The sequence below is a fragment of the Lynx canadensis genome, chromosome D4 (assembly GCF_007474595.2).
Source record: "Lynx canadensis isolate LIC74 chromosome D4, mLynCan4.pri.v2, whole genome shotgun sequence".
In the NCBI taxonomy this organism is placed as follows: Eukaryota; Metazoa; Chordata; class Mammalia; order Carnivora; family Felidae; genus Lynx; species Lynx canadensis.
This window is the reverse complement of record NC_044315.2, coordinates 25,618,926-25,637,646: the sequence shown is the minus strand read 5'-3', so window position 1 is coordinate 25,637,646 and position 18,721 is coordinate 25,618,926. Positions and strand designations below refer to the sequence as shown.

At 40.1% G+C, this 18,721-nt stretch overlaps 1 protein-coding gene across 4 annotated transcripts in view; it reads right to left on the bottom strand.

The window, feature by feature from the left end:
• NTRK2 (neurotrophic receptor tyrosine kinase 2) overlaps positions 1-18,721 on the bottom strand; it is a 328,951-nt gene that overhangs the window by 279,065 nt on the left and 31,165 nt on the right. For all 4 annotated transcript variants that reach the window (XM_030293721.1, XM_030293722.1, XM_030293723.1 and 1 more), the window contains exons 4-7: positions 17,070-17,138; positions 14,146-14,300; positions 1,653-1,789; positions 1,013-1,145 (exon numbers count right to left, since the gene is read on the bottom strand). In XM_030293721.1, the coding sequence (XP_030149581.1) occupies positions 1,013-1,145; positions 1,653-1,789; positions 14,146-14,300; positions 17,070-17,138 (494 nt within the window). The remainder of the gene's footprint in view (positions 1-1,012; positions 1,146-1,652; positions 1,790-14,145; positions 14,301-17,069; positions 17,139-18,721) is intronic.

Below are 18,721 nucleotides of genomic sequence, written 5' to 3'. Positions count from 1 at the left end.
GGTGGGTCGAAATGATGAGAAATTATGAGTCCAGTACCTACTAGGCACAGAGGTAGTAGTGACAGTGACAAAGGACTTACAGTTGGTGACCATAATCATGCACTCCAACAATCACACACTGAATGTGCGCCACAGGTGAACCTTAGCCAGTGTATCGATACCATGTGTCTACGCGTGTATAACGTGTATTCATACACACACACGTGCACACTCGTGTTTCTCTCATCCAAACCCTGACCCAAATACAGTAACGCCTCATTAATTTATAGCACGCCAGCTCAGAATTTGGAACAATGTGCAAAGTATATGTGATTTGTACCAAATACATGTTCGCCCTAAACGCCACAATCTGGAATGCGAAGCTATGTGTTGTGCTGTTTACAACACTGGGAAATAACACGTATGCTGAAGAAGGATTAGTGTCCTGTATCTTAGTTGCAATGTATACAGAAATTTAAAACAGTAATAAAAATGTTCTGTGGGTAATAACAATTTTCAATAACTTCAGCAGGACACCACCAACCTTCCCACAGAAACCTGATGTCAAACTAATGAGGTTTTATTGCATCGACGGCACAATTGGGTGTTTGTGAACAGCCAGCCTGATACTTTAGGTGGTATAACTTTAAATCTTCATATGGCTTTTATGGAGAAAACAATTTTAGGAACTGGTTTGGCAGAAATTAAGCTAAAACTTATTAACAAGAGAACGATAAGCAGTTCAAAATATGTTCTATCCAAAAAAAAGGTTGGGGGCGGGGAGGGGAGGAAGGCACAAGAGGACAAGTTTAAGATCAAAAAAGCAGCTTAAAAGAAAGACATGCACCAGTAAGAGGGATGAGAAGAAACAGAACACGTGACAGAGGCTGATACCTCCTTGAAAACTGCACACAGAACACAGCACACACTTTTTTTTTCACACACTTCAGCAGCACCCAGAGTGCCCAACGACAAATGCAGGTGTGTCCGCGATCGTTTGCGATTAAAAACATAGGCCGGTCTGATTACGTACAATGTACAGTGAGGTTGACAGAATCTTGGTCTTCTCCTACAAGATTTTCTGCCACACAGGAGATCTGCTTTCCACTGTCATCAGATGAAATGTTAGTTATCCTTAAGGAGCCCTGTGTGTGGCTCGTTTCATTCTACAAATGAATTAACAGACAAAAATAATCTTTATCACAACTGATGCCAAAGTGAAAAGATTTGGGGTGTCTCCCCCTAACGAAAGAAAGAAATCTATACCATTAGAAAAGGTTTGGGGCCAGGCAAAGGAACCAATCAGGAGCTATTCTACTTCTCTAGATTACAATGGTTTAATGCGCAATGCTGACTTAATCTTTGAATTCTTACCTACCTTTCTCCAAGGGAAAAGAGCCCAAGGAGCGCCCCTCACCTTGCTCACAGGGTCGCAAGAAGCTCACCAGAGACACAGAGACTCTAATCTAGTAGGTATACAGAACGAAAATGCAAACCTGCACTAGTCTTTGTTAACTAAAAGAATAAATAGCAAGTAAATGTACATCAAACACAGTGTAAATTTCTCTTTCTGGCCCTATAAAATATTAAACGATCATCACTAGATTAATACAATCTCAAGTTCTGAGACACTCTCATCTCTCTCTGAACACAGAGCCAAACAAAATCCTTACCATATGCTTGGAAACCAGATTACCGACATCCCAGTACAAATTCGGAACTGGATCGCCTGAAACACTGCAAGATAATGTGATAGACCTTCCCTCCTCCACAGTGAGGTTAGGTGCGGCCAAATTTGCTGATGGCAAACCTGCGGAACAAGAAAAAGTAAATGGAGATACATATAAATAGTTCGATGCATTATCAAAATAGCAACAAATTGAAAACTCTTTATGCCTTAGAACTGGTAATTATTTACTTTCTGAGACTAATTTATGGTGATCTGAAAAAGTGCCACGTTGGTAAGCTTTACAAATTTAATGTGAACCAAACAATATGAGGTAATAAGATGTGTAAACAAATTTTGCACATTTCTTAAAAATACTATTGCAGGAGCACCTGGGTGGCTTGGTCAGTTGGCGTCCAACTCTTGGTTTCAGCTCAGGTCATGATCCCACAGTTTGTGGGTTCGAGCCCCACGTTGGGCTCCATGCTGACAATATGGAGCCTGTTTGGGATTCTCTCTCTCTCTCTCTCTCTCATTCTCTGCCCCTCCCCTGCTCACACTCACATGCATGCACGCATTCACTCTCTCTCTCTCAAATAAATAAAAACTTAAAAAAATGTTATTACTGCAAAATAACTTTTTACTTTAAAGAAAACTACTTTATAAAACTATGTCTTCTCTTTCACTGTTCTACAGTTGCCAATCTAGTTTTTTTTTTTTTTAATGTTTATTTTTTGAGAGAGAGAGAGAAAAGAGAGCAAGCACAAGGTGGGGGGAAGGAGCAGAGAGAGAGAATTCCAAGTAGGCTCCACACTGTCAGTCCAGAGCCCAATGAGGGACTCGATCCCAGGAACTGTGAGATCATGACCTGAGCCGAAATCAAGAGCTGGGCACTTCGACTGAGCCACCAGGTGCCCCGATCACCCATTTTTTTATAGTCAAAAACAAAAGGGTGCAAGGCATCTATGTTTTTTGGATAAACCAATTTTTTACATTAAGTAACTCATAAACAACCTCACTACCAGACCTCAATTTTGAAACAGATTATGGGAAAAAAAAAAAAAAAAGATAGTTTTAAAGCATTCTTCAGACACGAAGCCTGACCATCACAGTATTAGAATGTTCTGAAGCTATAGAAGTCATAGCCAAATATCATAAGAAAAACTGGTTATTGTAAACTTCACGATATGATAAAAAAAACAACTCATGTGGATCTATACTTTCACATTTCAAAAGCTAGCTTTTCTTTATTGGTGCCATTATCACTTCATTAAACTATCGCACCTAGTGGGTGTTTACACTGCTTACAACCACATGGGACTCATAGTATTTTCTGCATGAAGGCGCGTCCCAGCGAGTGTAACGATATGTCACGTCCTGCCTGCCAAGCTAGTCCCGCCCTTGGTATCAGAAACTCTGCTTGGGACTGCGTTCAGCCCGACAGCTGTGTCCCAAGGACCTATGACACATCATTAACTCAGGAGTAACCCAGAGGTCAGAAAAGGCAATTCATCTTCAAGAGCCGTTGAATTGCCCTATTTGACCCACTATCTTCACAAAACTCGCCTACGATGCCATCCCCACTGACAAAGCCATTATTCTTTATTACTGAAACCGGACTGGAGCAAGGTTTATACAGGGTGGGTCTCAGGGTGTCCCCACCCCTGGCAAAGGACTTCCCGACAAGATCCGGCTGTCAGTGGCCTGCGTGACCTCTTCAGGACCTTTCCTATCAGCAACCAATAGACAGCAATGTTGTATCTTTCACAGGGTTTCAAAAAGGCCCCTACTACTCTGAGTTTCATACTCCGAGGTTTTCAATCTCTGTCGTACTTTTAGCTTCTGAGGCTCTTCTTTTGTTCCTGAATGGTCTTCTAATTTTATGGCACCCTGTCTTTGTTTCATGGGTGCGGTATCTCCTGATCCCTTTGAGACGTCGATATTCTTTTGAATTTTTCTTCTCTCCGCATCAACACTGTTTCTCGCAACTTTTTTTTTTTTTTGTATCTGTTTATTTGGTATTTGTCTCTCTGATTACAAGTTTTTCTCAAACAGCGGGTATTGTTGGCCATTCACACATCTTTAAGAACAAGGTATGAGACATATTGTGCATTCAACTGCCAGCTTTGTTGTAGAGTAGTATTAGTGGCCTTCTTAAACTGGAGACCACCTGACCTTAGTATCATTAGATCACTTTGGGACAAGGTCTGGTCACATTATTCAGATAATGCTCTACCAATGTCCTGCCCGGAAGAGGAAGAAGGATGGAAATATCAATATTCAGTATGTAAATCCATCATTTTCTCTATGGCTCTCACAGCCTCAACCCTTTCTGGAGTTCCTGATAATCTTTGTTTGATCCTCTTTAGCGAATAAACTTCCCGGGGCACCTGGGTGGCTCAGTTGGTTAAGCTTTCAACTTCAGCTCAAGTTATGACCCTGCAGTTCATGAGTTCAAGCCCCGCATCACGCTCTGTGCTGACAGCTCAGGGCCTGCAGCCTGCTTCAGATTCTGTGTCTCCCTCTCTCTCTCTCTCTCTCTGCCTCTCTCTCTCTCTCTCAAAAATAAATCAACACTAAAAAGAGAGAGAATAAACCTCCAGTTTTCTGCTGTGGAGGGAGGGGTGCAGTCAGTTGGAACGTATGGAATGACAATGGCTTTAACTGCTCTACAAGGAACTTGAAGCACTCTCCTGTGTTTGGTTCTCCCTGCATTCCTGCTTCTTTCTGAGCCTCGTACCAGCTCTGCATCCCCAACCAAGTGTCCCCAAGCCTTTGCTGCTGCCAACCCGGTAATCAGCATTCTCAGCATTTACTTCAGTTTCTATTCATCCGTCTGCTTTCCAGCTTGCACCCTTCCGGGCCTTGTTGATTCCTCTCCCATGTTCTTGGACTTCGAGATTTATCTATTGATTCTGGAGGGATCACAGAGCCAGGGCCTGCCCTGCTGCCTGTCCTCAAGGTATGACCTCTTCCACCAGCCAGACTCCACCAAGAGAGCCTGGAGGCATCCCTTTTGGCACCTTGAATACAAACCTATGACATGAATTTCCTACCTTTTACAAATGCATGTAATATAGTTTGGAAATGCTGAGCAGAAAAAAAAAAAAAGGTTAAAATAGAGATTCTCAGTAGAGAATGCTGTGCCATAATCTTAATTTCTCCTAAAAAATTTAATTTAGTTTTTTTTTTTTTGGTTAAGCCTAAATTTATATGATTAACAATTCTAAAAATGTGTGTTTAATTACAATAATAGTAGTAGTATTTATTGGACATTCACTGAACCAGAAACTCTTTTCTAGTACTGTATTTTTTAATATTAATTTATTTATTTTGAGGGGGGGAGGGGCAGAGAAAGAGGGAGAGAATCTCAAGCAGGCTCTGTGCTGTCAGCATAGAGCCCAACGCGGGGCTTGATCTGATGACAGTGAGATCATGACCTGAACTGAAATCAAGAGTCTGATGCTCAACCGACTGGGCCACCCAGGCGCCCCTCTAGAGTACTTTAAATGATTGTTTTATTTAATCATTACAAGGAATCATGGAGTTAAGGATTTGTCCTCATCTGCTTAACAAAGAATATGAGTTCTGGAAAAGTCAAATACATCTTCCAAAATTGCCCAAGTACCTGTAGACCTGCGATATGAACCCAAAGTTCAAGATCTTCACCACTACACTGTACTTCCTTCGCAGACTGAGTACATCCATTTTAACACAGAACATAAATACCAATATGTATCCATAACCTAAGAATTTAGTTCATTTAAAAAATAATTACGTGTCTATTTGTGAAGGAAGAATGAGTCTCCTTTATTTATAGAGAAATTGTATCACCCTGTCATAGCAGTCTCCAAAGGAATCTGTGCAAAATTGGCCAAGTCTAGATCTTTTAAATGTAAAGTCTTCCACAAATGAGTAAGCATCTGACTCACGTTAATTCTAAAGCATTAATATGCTGGCCAAAGATTCAATAATGGAAAAAACAATCTGTACTTGAAATATCACTTGAGGCTTAATTAGCACAATAAAAATGAATTGGGATGCATGAACAGCCAAGGCAGGATAAACCATTTGCCAGGCACTACTTCCTGGCTTAATAAGATTTGAAATCGGCACAAGCACAGAGCAAAGCTCAGCGAAGCTTCCAACAGCTTCTAGCACTACTGTCATGGGATCCTGATTGAAGCTGCAGACGTGTCTTCCTCTTGCACTCGGAGAAACCTGACTGGAGATCAGAAATGACCATCTGCCCAGCCCGACAGCCACCTCCGTGTCCGCGTCTCTTGATGCGGATGTGTTCAGAAAGGACACACCGGCCTGCAGACCTCGGCAGAAAGTCACCAACCGCACAGTGGAAAGGCTGACTTTCTTGAGACTGGGGCCTCCCAAACTGTAATGCGTATGTGAAATGACCAGCAGATCTCATTGAAATCATTGCTTCTTTCGGGGTGCCTGGGTGGCTCAGTTGGTTAAGTATCTGACTTCGGCTCGCATCACGATCTCACGCTTCTTGAGTTCGAGCCCCGCGCCGGGCTCTGCGCTGACAGCTCAGAGCCTAGAGCTTGGCTTCAGATTCTGTGTCTCCTTCTCTCTCTGCCCTTCCCCTGCTCATGTTCTGTCTCTTTATGTCTCAAAAATAAATAAAAACATTAAAAAAAAAATCACTGCTTCTTTCTAGTAGGTCTAGGTTGGGGCCTTGAAAGTCTACATTTCTAGCAAACTCTCTGTTCCACAGACTACACTTGGAGTAGCAAGGGTTTGTTTAGATGATAGATGTTGGCTGGACAATTGCTCACTAGGTTTTTGTGTCTACAACTATTATTCTTAAATTTGGCAGGGGCCCGAGCAATCATCTCATCCATGGAACTTTCCCCAGAATGTGTTCTGTGGAATCCAGACTCCTTGAGATGTTCTGTGGGGGGCTAAAGAGGGAGGTGTGGAATATCTAAGATTTAAAAAAAATAAGAGCCTACTGTAACTCTGTATTGTTCTGTAACTCTGAATGTTCACTATGCCCATCACACATTAAAAGTTCTCAGAAGTCCTGCTCTAAAGGAATCCTTTCACTTCCACTGATCTTATATTCCCCAGCTTTTTTGAGTACACCAATTCTCTGTGGGATCTCGTTGTGGCTTTCTTGCTTTTATTTGCAGCAATTTCACAAAATATAAGAGATACACATATCTAAATATTAGATGTAAAATATATTTAAGGCTAAATGTTCATATTGATGATCGTAATAACTTTAACAGCTAATGTTTACTGAGTACTTAATGTGTGCTAGACCTCGTCTGTAATATTTTCCACATTACCTTATTTGGCATCCTAAAAACTCTTGAAAGCAGGAGTCATTAGTATCCCCATTTCCAAATGAAGTTAAAGCTTATCAAGTATCATAACTAAATAGCTAATGAGTGGGAGCTGGCCTTGACCCTCATCTGTCTCCATGGCCTTAACCAACACACACAGCCTCCTTCAATGGGCTCTCCCATGCGTCTGTGTCCTTCCATTAGCACACACTTCCAGAGTGTTGACTACAGCTCCTAGGATCACTAATTGAAAGTATGCAGATTCTCGGGGCACCTGGGTGGCTCAGTCGGTAGAGCAACAGACTTCAGCTCAGGTCATGATCTCATGGCTCATGAGTTCGAGCCCCACATAGCATTCACTGCTGTGCGAAGCTGTCAGTGCAGAGCCTGCTTCAGATCCTCTGTCCCCCTCTCTCTCTGCCCCTCCCCCACTCATGCTTGCTCTCAACAATAAATAAACATTAAAATAAATAAATAAATAAAAATAAAGTATGCAAATTCCCTCCAGTCCTTTGTCACCATTCCTAATGGATAAGAAATGCTCACTATTAATAAAATATTAGGTAAGAATAAATGCAGGTGACCTATCACTAAAAAAAAGAAGAAACAAATAAGTAGGGTCTCACTTCCTAATAAGTGAGGCAAACTGACCTCTAATCATTTTGAATCATTAACTCAACTTTGCAGTAAGTGGCATAGGTCAGATTTGGGTTTCATTTTTCAACAGCCACCTGAAGTTAGGGATTACGTTCTTTCTCATCTTGTTTTAGTCCTCCTGAGCTCTATTCATTCTGTGTTGGGTCATCATTCCATGCATGAAATATTCAAGGAAATTATGATTTTGTCTAGTGTCTCCTCTCCTCTCACTTTCTCTCTTGTTGGCATATCTTCCAATCTCTCTCTTAAGCATATAGATTTCACTACCAGGAATGAAGCCAGAATGAGCCTGACCTATTTAGAAGTGGCTGCTTTACACCCAGTTACAAAAATGACAGAAAATTAGCAAAGTGACTTTCCAGGCCCAAAATGGAAATGGTGCTTCTATGCTTGTGAGCTGTGTCATTACAGAGTCAGCAACCACGAAACTTCTAAACACAAAAACTGTGTCAGCAGCTGACAGAAACAAAACAAAACAAAACAAACAAAAAAAAAAACAAAAAACAACAACAACAACAAAAAAAAAACAGCTTTATTTTCCATCCTAAAAAGATAAAGGAAAACAACAATCCACTGTGTGGTTGGCTTTATTTTAGTAGACAGAACCTGATCCCAAGTAAAAGTAAAGCAAAGTAATAAACTAGACTTTTTATATGCTTTTCAGAAAAAAAAAATCTATCCAGCTAAGATGGTAAGAAAATAATGTGTTATACCAATATAACTTCCAGAGTATTGACATCGCATTTCCTTTTCATCTCCCATAATCTAACAAAGCAGAATTGCTATCGGTCTATTTTCCTGGTTTAAAACAATGAAGGACTCTGTAGGAAGGAATATGCTTAACAGACGTATGCTACAAACCACAGGGCAATAACCAAAAGTAAATCTTATCGGTTAAGTAAAACCAATTTACCTCAAGGAACCAGCCTTCTTCTCCAGGTACCTGTGAATTGACTTTTACCATCATAAATAATATTTTGTTGATGTGTCTTAAGGAATCTCTACATTGAAAGCTTCAAGGTCGAAAAAGTTGGGAAAATTGAAATTGTCGTTATACATAACAAGGAAACCAAAGGCAGGACTGATTTCAATCCAAGGGACCATTAAGGGGGTTTTATACAGTCAACTGCAGTCCAACCATCAAGTGAATTACCACCTTATAGTCACTGTGGGACTAGCATGTTCTGTGGTAACTAGCTCCTAGTAAAATGGATGGAGGGATTGTTTTGATATGACCCAGAGGACTATTGCCCTTCTTAAACATATTTGCCATCTACTTAGAGCGTCCCATCCACTGCTAACACTTCCTGAAGAAACTCTCTTCCAGAGATTTAAATCATAATCAAAGCATAAAGTATACTGTTCTTTAATAATCCCACTTACTGAGGGGAAATGATTGAAAAGACTGCATTGCAAAACTAACCATTGAAGATCAACCGACAAAGTAGCAGGGATGGTCTTCTATTAAGTCAGCACAGTGACTGGACAAAATAATATTCCTTCTACAAAATTTGTGTGATTCTATCTCTGTCTCCAGAACCGGTGTGCGTGGTGACCCTTTTTTTTTTTTTTTTTCTTATTAATGTGGAGACTTGAGATGCATGTGTTTTGTTGCCTTTAATAAAGTTAAATTGTTGCTGCAATTAATAGTTTTTCTAAGGTTAAAAAGGACCTAGTGGAGAAACAGACCACAACATGTTTCCCAGCATGAATAAATTTACAGTAGTTCACGGCAGGAGGGGCTGTAAGAGAAATACTGTGAGACATTTTGACCATGCTGCTAATGGTAACAGGGCCATTAAACTTCCCAGCCCCGCCTACTAAGCTCAGTTAATCACTAAGAAGAAGGAAAGGGAGATACTTTCACAATGAGATGATGACAGAAATTTCAAAGGAACTACAAAATACTAAAATATGGAATAATTCAGCTAGAATAACACAAATGCTTAAGTTATCTTAACTGAAATATCCATACCATTATATAAAAATTTAGTCCAGCCTGATCATTAATAGAACATGTGTGGCTCATGCATTTATTAATTGATGAATTCAGCAAACATTAATCAAATGCCTATTATGTTCAATGGATACATTAGACACCACAGAGGGTGTATTTTTTGCTTTAAAAATGTAGAGCGTTTGTTAATACAATACTTAGATGGTGAAACAGTAAAAGGGAAAGTTTTTAAAGAAAGCCCACCTTATGAATGAATGAAATCTCGGTAGCTCTTTCTTACTGAAATTAAAATGTTACCAGATGCAAATTAATGGAATAGTCATAGTTATTGGGAATCATTGGTTTAGAATGATGAAACAAACACACAAGACCATACAATACTCTTATGAATTACTCTTGGACTTAGTTAACAGTTTCATACAAAAAAAAGTGAAGCTGAACTCTATGAAACTGTGATGTAATTAAACACAATAGATATATTTTAAAAGTCTGCAAAGGGCAAGACCTGAAAGAAAAGCCAACCGACCACAAATCCAAGCTCTAAACAATACATCTATCTAACTTAAAGATAGTAGCTTATTTTCTGATTCCTGTAGTATGGACTTTCAGAAACAATTTAAATCCAACCGCCTAGTGTCAATCTACTGCTCAATCCAACTTCTCTTTAAAGAGCCCAAACTAGGAAACCATGATGAAGAAAAGTAACATATGACTAAGCCCCCAACCGAAGCTTCCCATTCTGATCTCAAATCTCTAGGTATTTTGCAAAACTTTTTAAAATTCCAGTGTTAGTGAATAAGAAACCAGAACACGATGAAAAACTCCTGAACAAGAGAAAGTGAGAAAGTGGGGTTAAAGAAAATCAACACAGCCTCAAAGGGACAAGTAAGTATTTGCTTCACAAAAGCCAATAGGGAAGCTCTAGGCTGACCCAAGACTCAAGGGGCAGATGGCAGGACAGAGTGGAGCCCCACTTCAGCTGAGCCACGGGGGCCACTGGTTAAGAAAACTGAGTAGATGCGACATACCCTGTCGCTACGCTCTCACTGTGGACACAGCATCCAGTAAGAGTTGGAGCCACTCCCAAATGGAAGCAATGAGCGCAGGAAGCTCACCAGAGAAAATCAGCAGTGCTTGGTACTGGTGACACCCTGGGGATACAGTGAACCCCAACACGGAAAAGGGTGTTTCAGTCATAGAAAAACTCAATCACTAGAGACTGTGGAAATTCAAAATTAATTGTTGGAAGGGAGAAACTCAGTATCTGGAGAAACAGCTGAAGGACAAAGCATGAGTAAACCAATGTTCCCATCATGTCACACAAAAGGACAAACAGATGGGAAACACTACTGAAGGCTGAGAGGTATGGAGGGTGGAGCCGGAAGTGTAAATGTCCATCTACATAAATTAGAAAATCCTTCCAGAACTTCAGACATAAATCCTCACACTGAAAGAATATGCTGCATGTCAAACAGAACTTTACAAAATCTTTTTTAGAATAAAAACACACACCTAGTTACATGATGGTGAAAATTTCAGAATAACATGGAAAAGGAGAAAATCCTCAAAGCTTCTGGAAGGAAAAGAAAAGCATAGGTGACCTGTCAAGAAGTAAGCATAAGACTGGCCTCAAGCTTCTTATCTGCAACATTGAATACAAAGAGAACACGGTACCACATCTGCAAAGTTCTAAAAGGAATTTGTTTGAATCTAGAATTTTATAATTAGCCAATTCCATTGAGAAGAAAATATACAGTCTTGAGTTTCCACCAGGCAAGGACTTGAAGATTTTTTTTTTAATTTCTCTGAACGAAATATTAGAGGCTACACGCCAGCAAAAAGAAAAGCTGCTCCAAAAGGTAGTAGGGTACAAGAGTTTAATGGCATGCAAAGACATAGTAAATCTTCATAAAAGTCAAGTAACAATCTAAAAATAAAATCCTATTTGACAACAATCTGAGAGATGGGACGAGAAAGTAAAGAGAAATAAAGGTATCTTTTCCTGTCTTGTTGGGTGTTATCTCTAGATGCTTACAAGAAAAAATACATTTTGATAGGGGCGGTGAATATTGGGGCATTATATATTTACAAAAAAACAAAAACATAATGTATAGCTTTCAAACAAATTAAGAAAAAATAAAATAAAAAACACTATCAATGGAAGAAAAGGAAAACACTGTAGAAAAATAAGCAAAGGATGTAAGTAGATGATTCATCAAGGAATAGACACAATGTCCCGTAAACACAGAAGAAACTCAATAGTCATCAGGAAAATGCAAACCAGAAAGCAATGACCTACCAGTTTTTAGACAAGCAAAAAAGTAAAAAGTTTGCTAATATCAAGGCATGCCTTGCTGGAGTGGCTATAATTTGGTACAACTGCTTTTTAATGTGCAAACCATAGAAGCCAAAACTTCTGCTTCCTGTTCTGGATCCCAGAAAAACCTTTTCATCTGTACACAGTACAAAGAGCAAAGAGTAAAGATACTCGTTGAAACATTTCTGGAGTGACGAAAAATGAGAAATAAGCTAAATGCCCAACAATATGGAAATTTTAATGTAATTGAGATATATTCCACCATGAATACTGTGCAATGATTCAAAAGAGTATTACAGATCTCTAACCACTAACCTGAAAACAAGAAAAACACAAGCTTTATGGGTAATGCAGGTTATTTTTACAACAAAATGTATCGACCTTATTTGTGCAATTATTAATAAGTAAAAAAAAAAAGTTCGGACAGAAAGAAAAATTAACAAACAACAAACCAATTTAAGAATACAAAAGTGGTAGAGAAATGATTTTACAAGGTAGCTTTAGCATCGTTGACACTGAAATTAATTGTGAATGTTACCATGAACGCAATGGTCCTAATGGAGCCATCAAACATATGCCTCCCAAATCATGACAGTGAATTCAAAAGCCCCTAAGACACACAGTTGACTAATTTGTAGGAAACAAATAAAAACTTACTGAAAACTGACAAACTGACCAGGAAAAATGAGGACCAGTTCCCTCTTACCCTTACCCTCCCCCAATCATAATAGTCTATCAGTAACCCTATAGATTCAGCGCATTACCAAAAGCTGTCAAGACAAGTTGGCCAAAAATTAAAATTATTAAAAAAAAAAAAACCCAAAGAACTGGCTTCAGGCAAGGGCAAAGCAGACGTCTATTAAGAGGCCATTTGTGAACTAAGAGCAGGACTTAGATGCGCTTTCTTTCTTCCTCTCAGTGGTTGCTGAACCAATGTGGTCACAACAGCCATGTGGACTTGGGAGCCAGCCAAGAGGCCAGGTGACTCAACACTGAATTTCTTGTCCCTCCAGGCGATTTCTCTCAGCGGTGCAAATTTATACCAGAACAGAGCACAGCTGCCCTCTTCTCAATCGGGAGGAGATATATATTAAAAGTTGGGTTTGTTTAAGTGTTGGCTAGCAAAGAAAGCTCAGGGAAGCTGTCAAGAGAACAAAGCCTGGTTCCCCTATGATAAAGCCCAAGGGCTCTGGGAGAGAAGAATCTATGGGAAGAGTAACTGCTGTCTTGTAAGCCCCTTCAGGGTAAGAAACAAATACTTCTCTTTCCTTTTATTACATTCTCTTTAAAAATGAACAACAGCTATATTTTCCTTCAAGAAAAATTGACCCCAAACAGCACGGTCTTCTGAAAACAAAGAATCGAATGTTCATGGTTCATATACAGATTCCTGACAGACAGGAATCAGGTGCTACATGGCTTTCTGCTCTGTCACCAGCCACTCGGCCAGAAGATCAAATATAACTGTGAGCTAACTGGCTGGACAACGCATATGTGAGTATTCGAGGAGGTGCATCACAGAAGTCCTTAGCAGGAAAATCCTAACCAGAACATTTGGGTTTTCCTTCCTTGCAAACAGACTGGCACTCACAGAGAGATGGGACTTTGTCATAAGGTGCCCCCTTAAATTCTGGAGTTGTAAATGCTGAGGAGGAGTGGGGGCAAGATGAAGGAGGAGCCTGGAAACCCAAACATGGGAAAAGCAGGTATAAGGGCAGATTCGTGATGCCCCATCAAGAGACACAGACATCTGGCAGCAAGACAAGTGTAAGGGAATGTGCTGGATTGATCTGCATTTTCTTGTACTGGGAGGACACTTTATCACCACGAGATCTTTCCCTCTCCACGGCCTGGGTAAGTAAATATGTAGCCAATCAAGTATTACACTCTTAGCAGATAGTTTTTGGATGGATGGATGGATGGATGGATGGACGGACGGATAGATGGATGGATAGATGAATAGATGGATGCATGAACAGACAAACGAACAAAGAAACAAAGGAATCAACAGTGTACTTTTTCTCCATGCACTTTAAAGCCATCCACTCAGAATTAATATTCTACTTGCAAAGAATATTCAGCAAAGTTGTTCCCAGCTGATTTCTCCACACTGCATACAAATGTTGCCCAGCTCACCAGAGACCTCAACAGCATACTATATAAAATCTGGGTAGTGATAATCCTCCCAGACTCTCTACCACACCAAGGCAATTAGAATAATTAATAGCAAGTAGAATTCATTGATTCGAAAGTAAATTACCACAATTGGGTATCTGCAGGTTTGCCAGGGGAATATTCTTGCTGCTTTCATTTAGGCAGTACAAATCCTGAGTTTCTGGGCTGGATTTAGTCTCCTGAAGAGTCTTGATCCACATAATGTCACAGGAGCATGTAAATGGATTGCCCACCAGGATCCTACACAGAACAAAAATGAAACCAGATCAGGCTTCTCTTTTTTCGTTTTAACTACCCTAGTGTTTATGAAGCACTACAACATTATGAATTCTTTCTGACCCACAATCTTTGGAAGTCATACCCACCTGTGCAGTTTCACAAAACTTATTCATTCATTTAGCTAATACTTACTGGTCTTCTGCTAGGCGCAAACACCCCCGTGGACTCTAAAGGATGCAAAGTAACGCAAAACCTTTCAGAGTAATAGGGAAACAAGACAGGGACAGAAAGAGCTATAATGTAGGATAGGAATGGATGTCTCATAGGATGGGGAAAAATAAGATGCCATAACAAATTTATCACAGCTATTATATAGTAAGTGAGATCTTAAGTCAAGATGCCAATAGTTAACAGTTGTTAGGAATGCTAACACACTTATTTCTGACCTGGCTACAGATTCGAGTGTTATTATTTAATGAGCTCAAACTACAGTGGGGAGCACAGCAATTTCATCTTACTTTAAAATGACACTGTAAATACAAAGCTAAGATTAAAATGTTAGAGCCGGGAGGGTGGCGCCCCCAGCTTTCTGCACGATGCAACCACAGGTCAGCCGAACGGATGCCAAGAAGTTGGAGTAAATTTGACCAAGAGCCTGGAAGGGACTCTTAAACCTCCTACACATACACACACACACACACACACACACACACACACACGCACGCACACATTCATGCATGCACACTCACACATGTGCACACACACCAAGTTCAGGGTTTCTGACAGCAAGGGCAAGTGAGCTCCAGACTGAGCCACTCAGCCCGCTGTGGGACGGTCTGCACAGAGAAAACCACCACTCAGCCGAGCTGCCTGGACTCCCGTGGCCTACGAAGGGTAACAGAGGAAGTAGTCAAGAGGAAAATAAAAACCACAAGAAAAAAATCTTTAAATGTTTATTTATAATACTCAGTGGCCTATTTAAGATGAATTCCATTTATGGTAATGAGCCTTTAAATGAGGCCATTTACAATCGTTACATAGGCTCTGCCTGGCATTAGCCACAATACTTAAGACTTCCTTGAGGACAGGACCTAGGCTTTGCAACATCATTTACTCCTGTGGTTTTCTGGTTGGGTTCTAAGAATCTCTGGGATCCCTAGAGACTCTTCCAGGAGTTTCTTTGGGGAAAATGTGGTCATGGCAGACTCAATTAATTTGTGTCCACTTGATCGCCTCCAAGTATCCTTCCATCACCACAATACGATTTGATGCTACTGGAGACAGACTACAATGGGAAGACATCCACAATGCTTGAACTTCAACTAATCCAAGAGGCTTCCTGGCACTCGAAGTACGTGAAAAACTAAAGAATCTTTCAGAAAAAGAAGGAACAACTAAATCCACAGAAGGGCTAAAGAAGTGAAGGATCTTCAGTTGTAACTATTGCAACAATCAATGACCACACAATGCTGGCAGACAGCTGGGGTTCAATTCTTCAGTCCCCATGCAAACCCCTCTTCCAGAGACTGTCAGAGCACATTACACTCATTCGCTTAGGCTTCCATGTCTCCCACTAGAGAGCAGAATCCTGGAACACAGAAACTTCTCCCTCCATCCCAGTCCAATATGCAACCAGGCCCACAATTAACATGTGTTTCGAGAACTGATTAAATATGCTGCAGGGAGAAAACAGAAATGTGTGAATTTGAAATCAGTGCTCTGATTTTTGACCCATTGAGGAAATTTCCTGCAGTGATGCTCAAAATGTTCACACTGAGCGTCTCATTCCATTTCACATCTTCCTTAAATTGTATGTGCCTATTCCTATGTGAGAAAGCTTACCACTTCAACTCCGCAAACTCAGTGTATTCCAATGACTGCCAATCGTTGATACGGGGCACCAGGCAACCCTCCTTATAACCCACTAATTTGTCTCTGCACTAACGGCATCTTCTCTCTGCATGTTTTCCTTGTGAATAGGGGCGGATCCTACAACCCAGGCAATATATACAGTTTGAACCAAAGCGACTGCCTGGGATTCAAAGGTCTCGTCCATCTGGCAACCCCACCTCTGACACACAGAGCCTCTGCTTTGGGGTGTTCTAGGCAACCTCCCCATAGGAATGTCAACAGTTTATATGTGTTTCATGGTGATAACACAAGAATTGATCACACCTGGAAATGCCGGCCAGTAGACATCAACACATTACAATCTTTTTCCTATCATTTTACAGCCAAGGAAATTAGAGAATAAGGGTATATACTGAGTGCAGTAGCAGACCTAGAAGGCAATGTCACAAGGATGGGCAGGGAGGGCAAAGGACGACCTCTCCACCAACGTTCACTAAACACCAGCGGGCACTGTGGTCGCGGATAAAAGCTGGAGAATGTTGTGTCCATGGCTATTTCCCCCTTGAATGGGTTTGCTTGCCATTAGGTCCCGGACATAACAAGGACCAAACATGTCGCCATTAGGACACAAAGCATCCCCAGCCCGCCCACTCTCATCTTTTTCTGTTTTCCCTCCTTTAGGAAACAAATCTTTATGTAAAAACATTTAAACTCATCATAAATGATACCTTACTATTGAGATTGCTGGGTTAATTTGTTACTGAATCATGTTTTTTATGAGGGAATAAAAACACAAGTGGCCAAAACCTGACAAATCGTTTTCTCAAGAATTTTGATATAAAAATGCATCTGCAGCATCACTCATTAAAAAAAAAAAAATACATAATTACTCTCTCCCCTGAAACTGTTACCAAATGACACACAATAATCATTACTTACAGTTCAGACAAATCAAGGTGACGAAAATGTTTCCTAGACAAGCTGGTCAGTTTATTTCGAGTAAAATTGCTGAAAGAAACCAAAACCATTAAATGTGAATTTGAAACGTTACATCTCAAGAATAAAATATGCAAGTAGAAAACTGTTTTTCAAAATATAATTTCATTTAACCATGGTTCATTTGACCATGGTTCGACCATAATCTCTTTCTTCCATCTGGAATGACAATTTAAATTTTCCTGCCTCTCCTATAATTCTTGTTCATAAGGGGAGGAGAAGGATGGGAATACTTTCCAACGTGTCTTTTTAATCTCTTTCTTAACAAAAAGTTTATTTTTCATATGCTGATTCAGAGCCAAGTTATACACTTCCTAGAGATCTCTGACCTCTTAAACAATTAATAGGAGGAATAAACTTAATTTGATTTAAAACCATGAAACTCACTAGGGGAAAAGTTACTTTAAAATTAAACAGCATCATGAGTATTTTGAAATTACAAGACACATAAATATTTAACTGAATTTAACACATCCTTATAGGAAAGAATACACACTGATAAACTCTGATTGATTGATTAACTCTGCTGATTGTTTATACCTGATTTCTAAATAACCCGATAATTCCAAGATAAAGACAGTAACAAAAAAAAAATCACATAACAAGGAATATGTTAGATTTCATCTGACACTATTCTAGCGACACATCATTTTAAGATTTGGACCAACCAGACAATGAAAAGTCCATGAAACCAAGTCATAAATACTAATGACTTTACTGACGTATTCCAAATATGTAATTTTACTCAATGGCAGGAGTTTCCGTTTCCAGCGATCAGTGCCATGAGGCCCTGAGTTGGGAAATTCAGAGCCATAATCCCAGCAACTGACTCGCTCTGTGGATTTGTTTACTGGTTGAATTTATTTAAAAAGTGTCTAATGCTTGGGTCTCCAGACATGTGCCTAACAACTAACAGGAATATAAAATAAACATCAACTTTTACAAAAACAGCCAAGCCCCCAACAAATTACAATGAGACTTTCAGTATCTGTTTCCTGCTCAGGAAAGGAATCGCTGGGCTGAGAGGTAAGAACAAGGGACCTGAGGGTGACAGCTGTCCCGACCCTTTACCTGAGGCTAGACTATTGTGTCAGCCCAACAAAATCATCGGTTGACCAGACATCCTGCTATGTCTGACCAGCCACCTTCACAGAGGGGTTCTAACCCAGGAGCTAATGTATGAGCCAACGCTGGTCAATTGAAGGAATACAGAAAACACCGCTTCAGGGTCTCCTGTTTCAAGAATGCGTGTGTCCTCTCCCGACTTCGTTCTATATTGAGATTTCCACTCATCCAAACCCCTACCTACACAGGGTTCCCTCTTCTTCCTATGCTTACTTCTTCTGTCTTTATACTGCGTGTAAAGTGCTCACCCACATGAAAAAAATAATTCACCGGGAAGTTGTAAAATGTGCCCACATACATCTTTTTCTCTTTTCTTTTGGAACGTGAATTAAGAATGAGTTTCCCTGGAGTATCATACACTGAAAAGTCAGTCTCTCTGTGTTCTCTCCAGTCTTTGAGACACAAATGTTTCCATCTTCAGAAATCCCTACCCTCTGAAGGAAAAACAAACAAAACAGCAAGAACAAAAA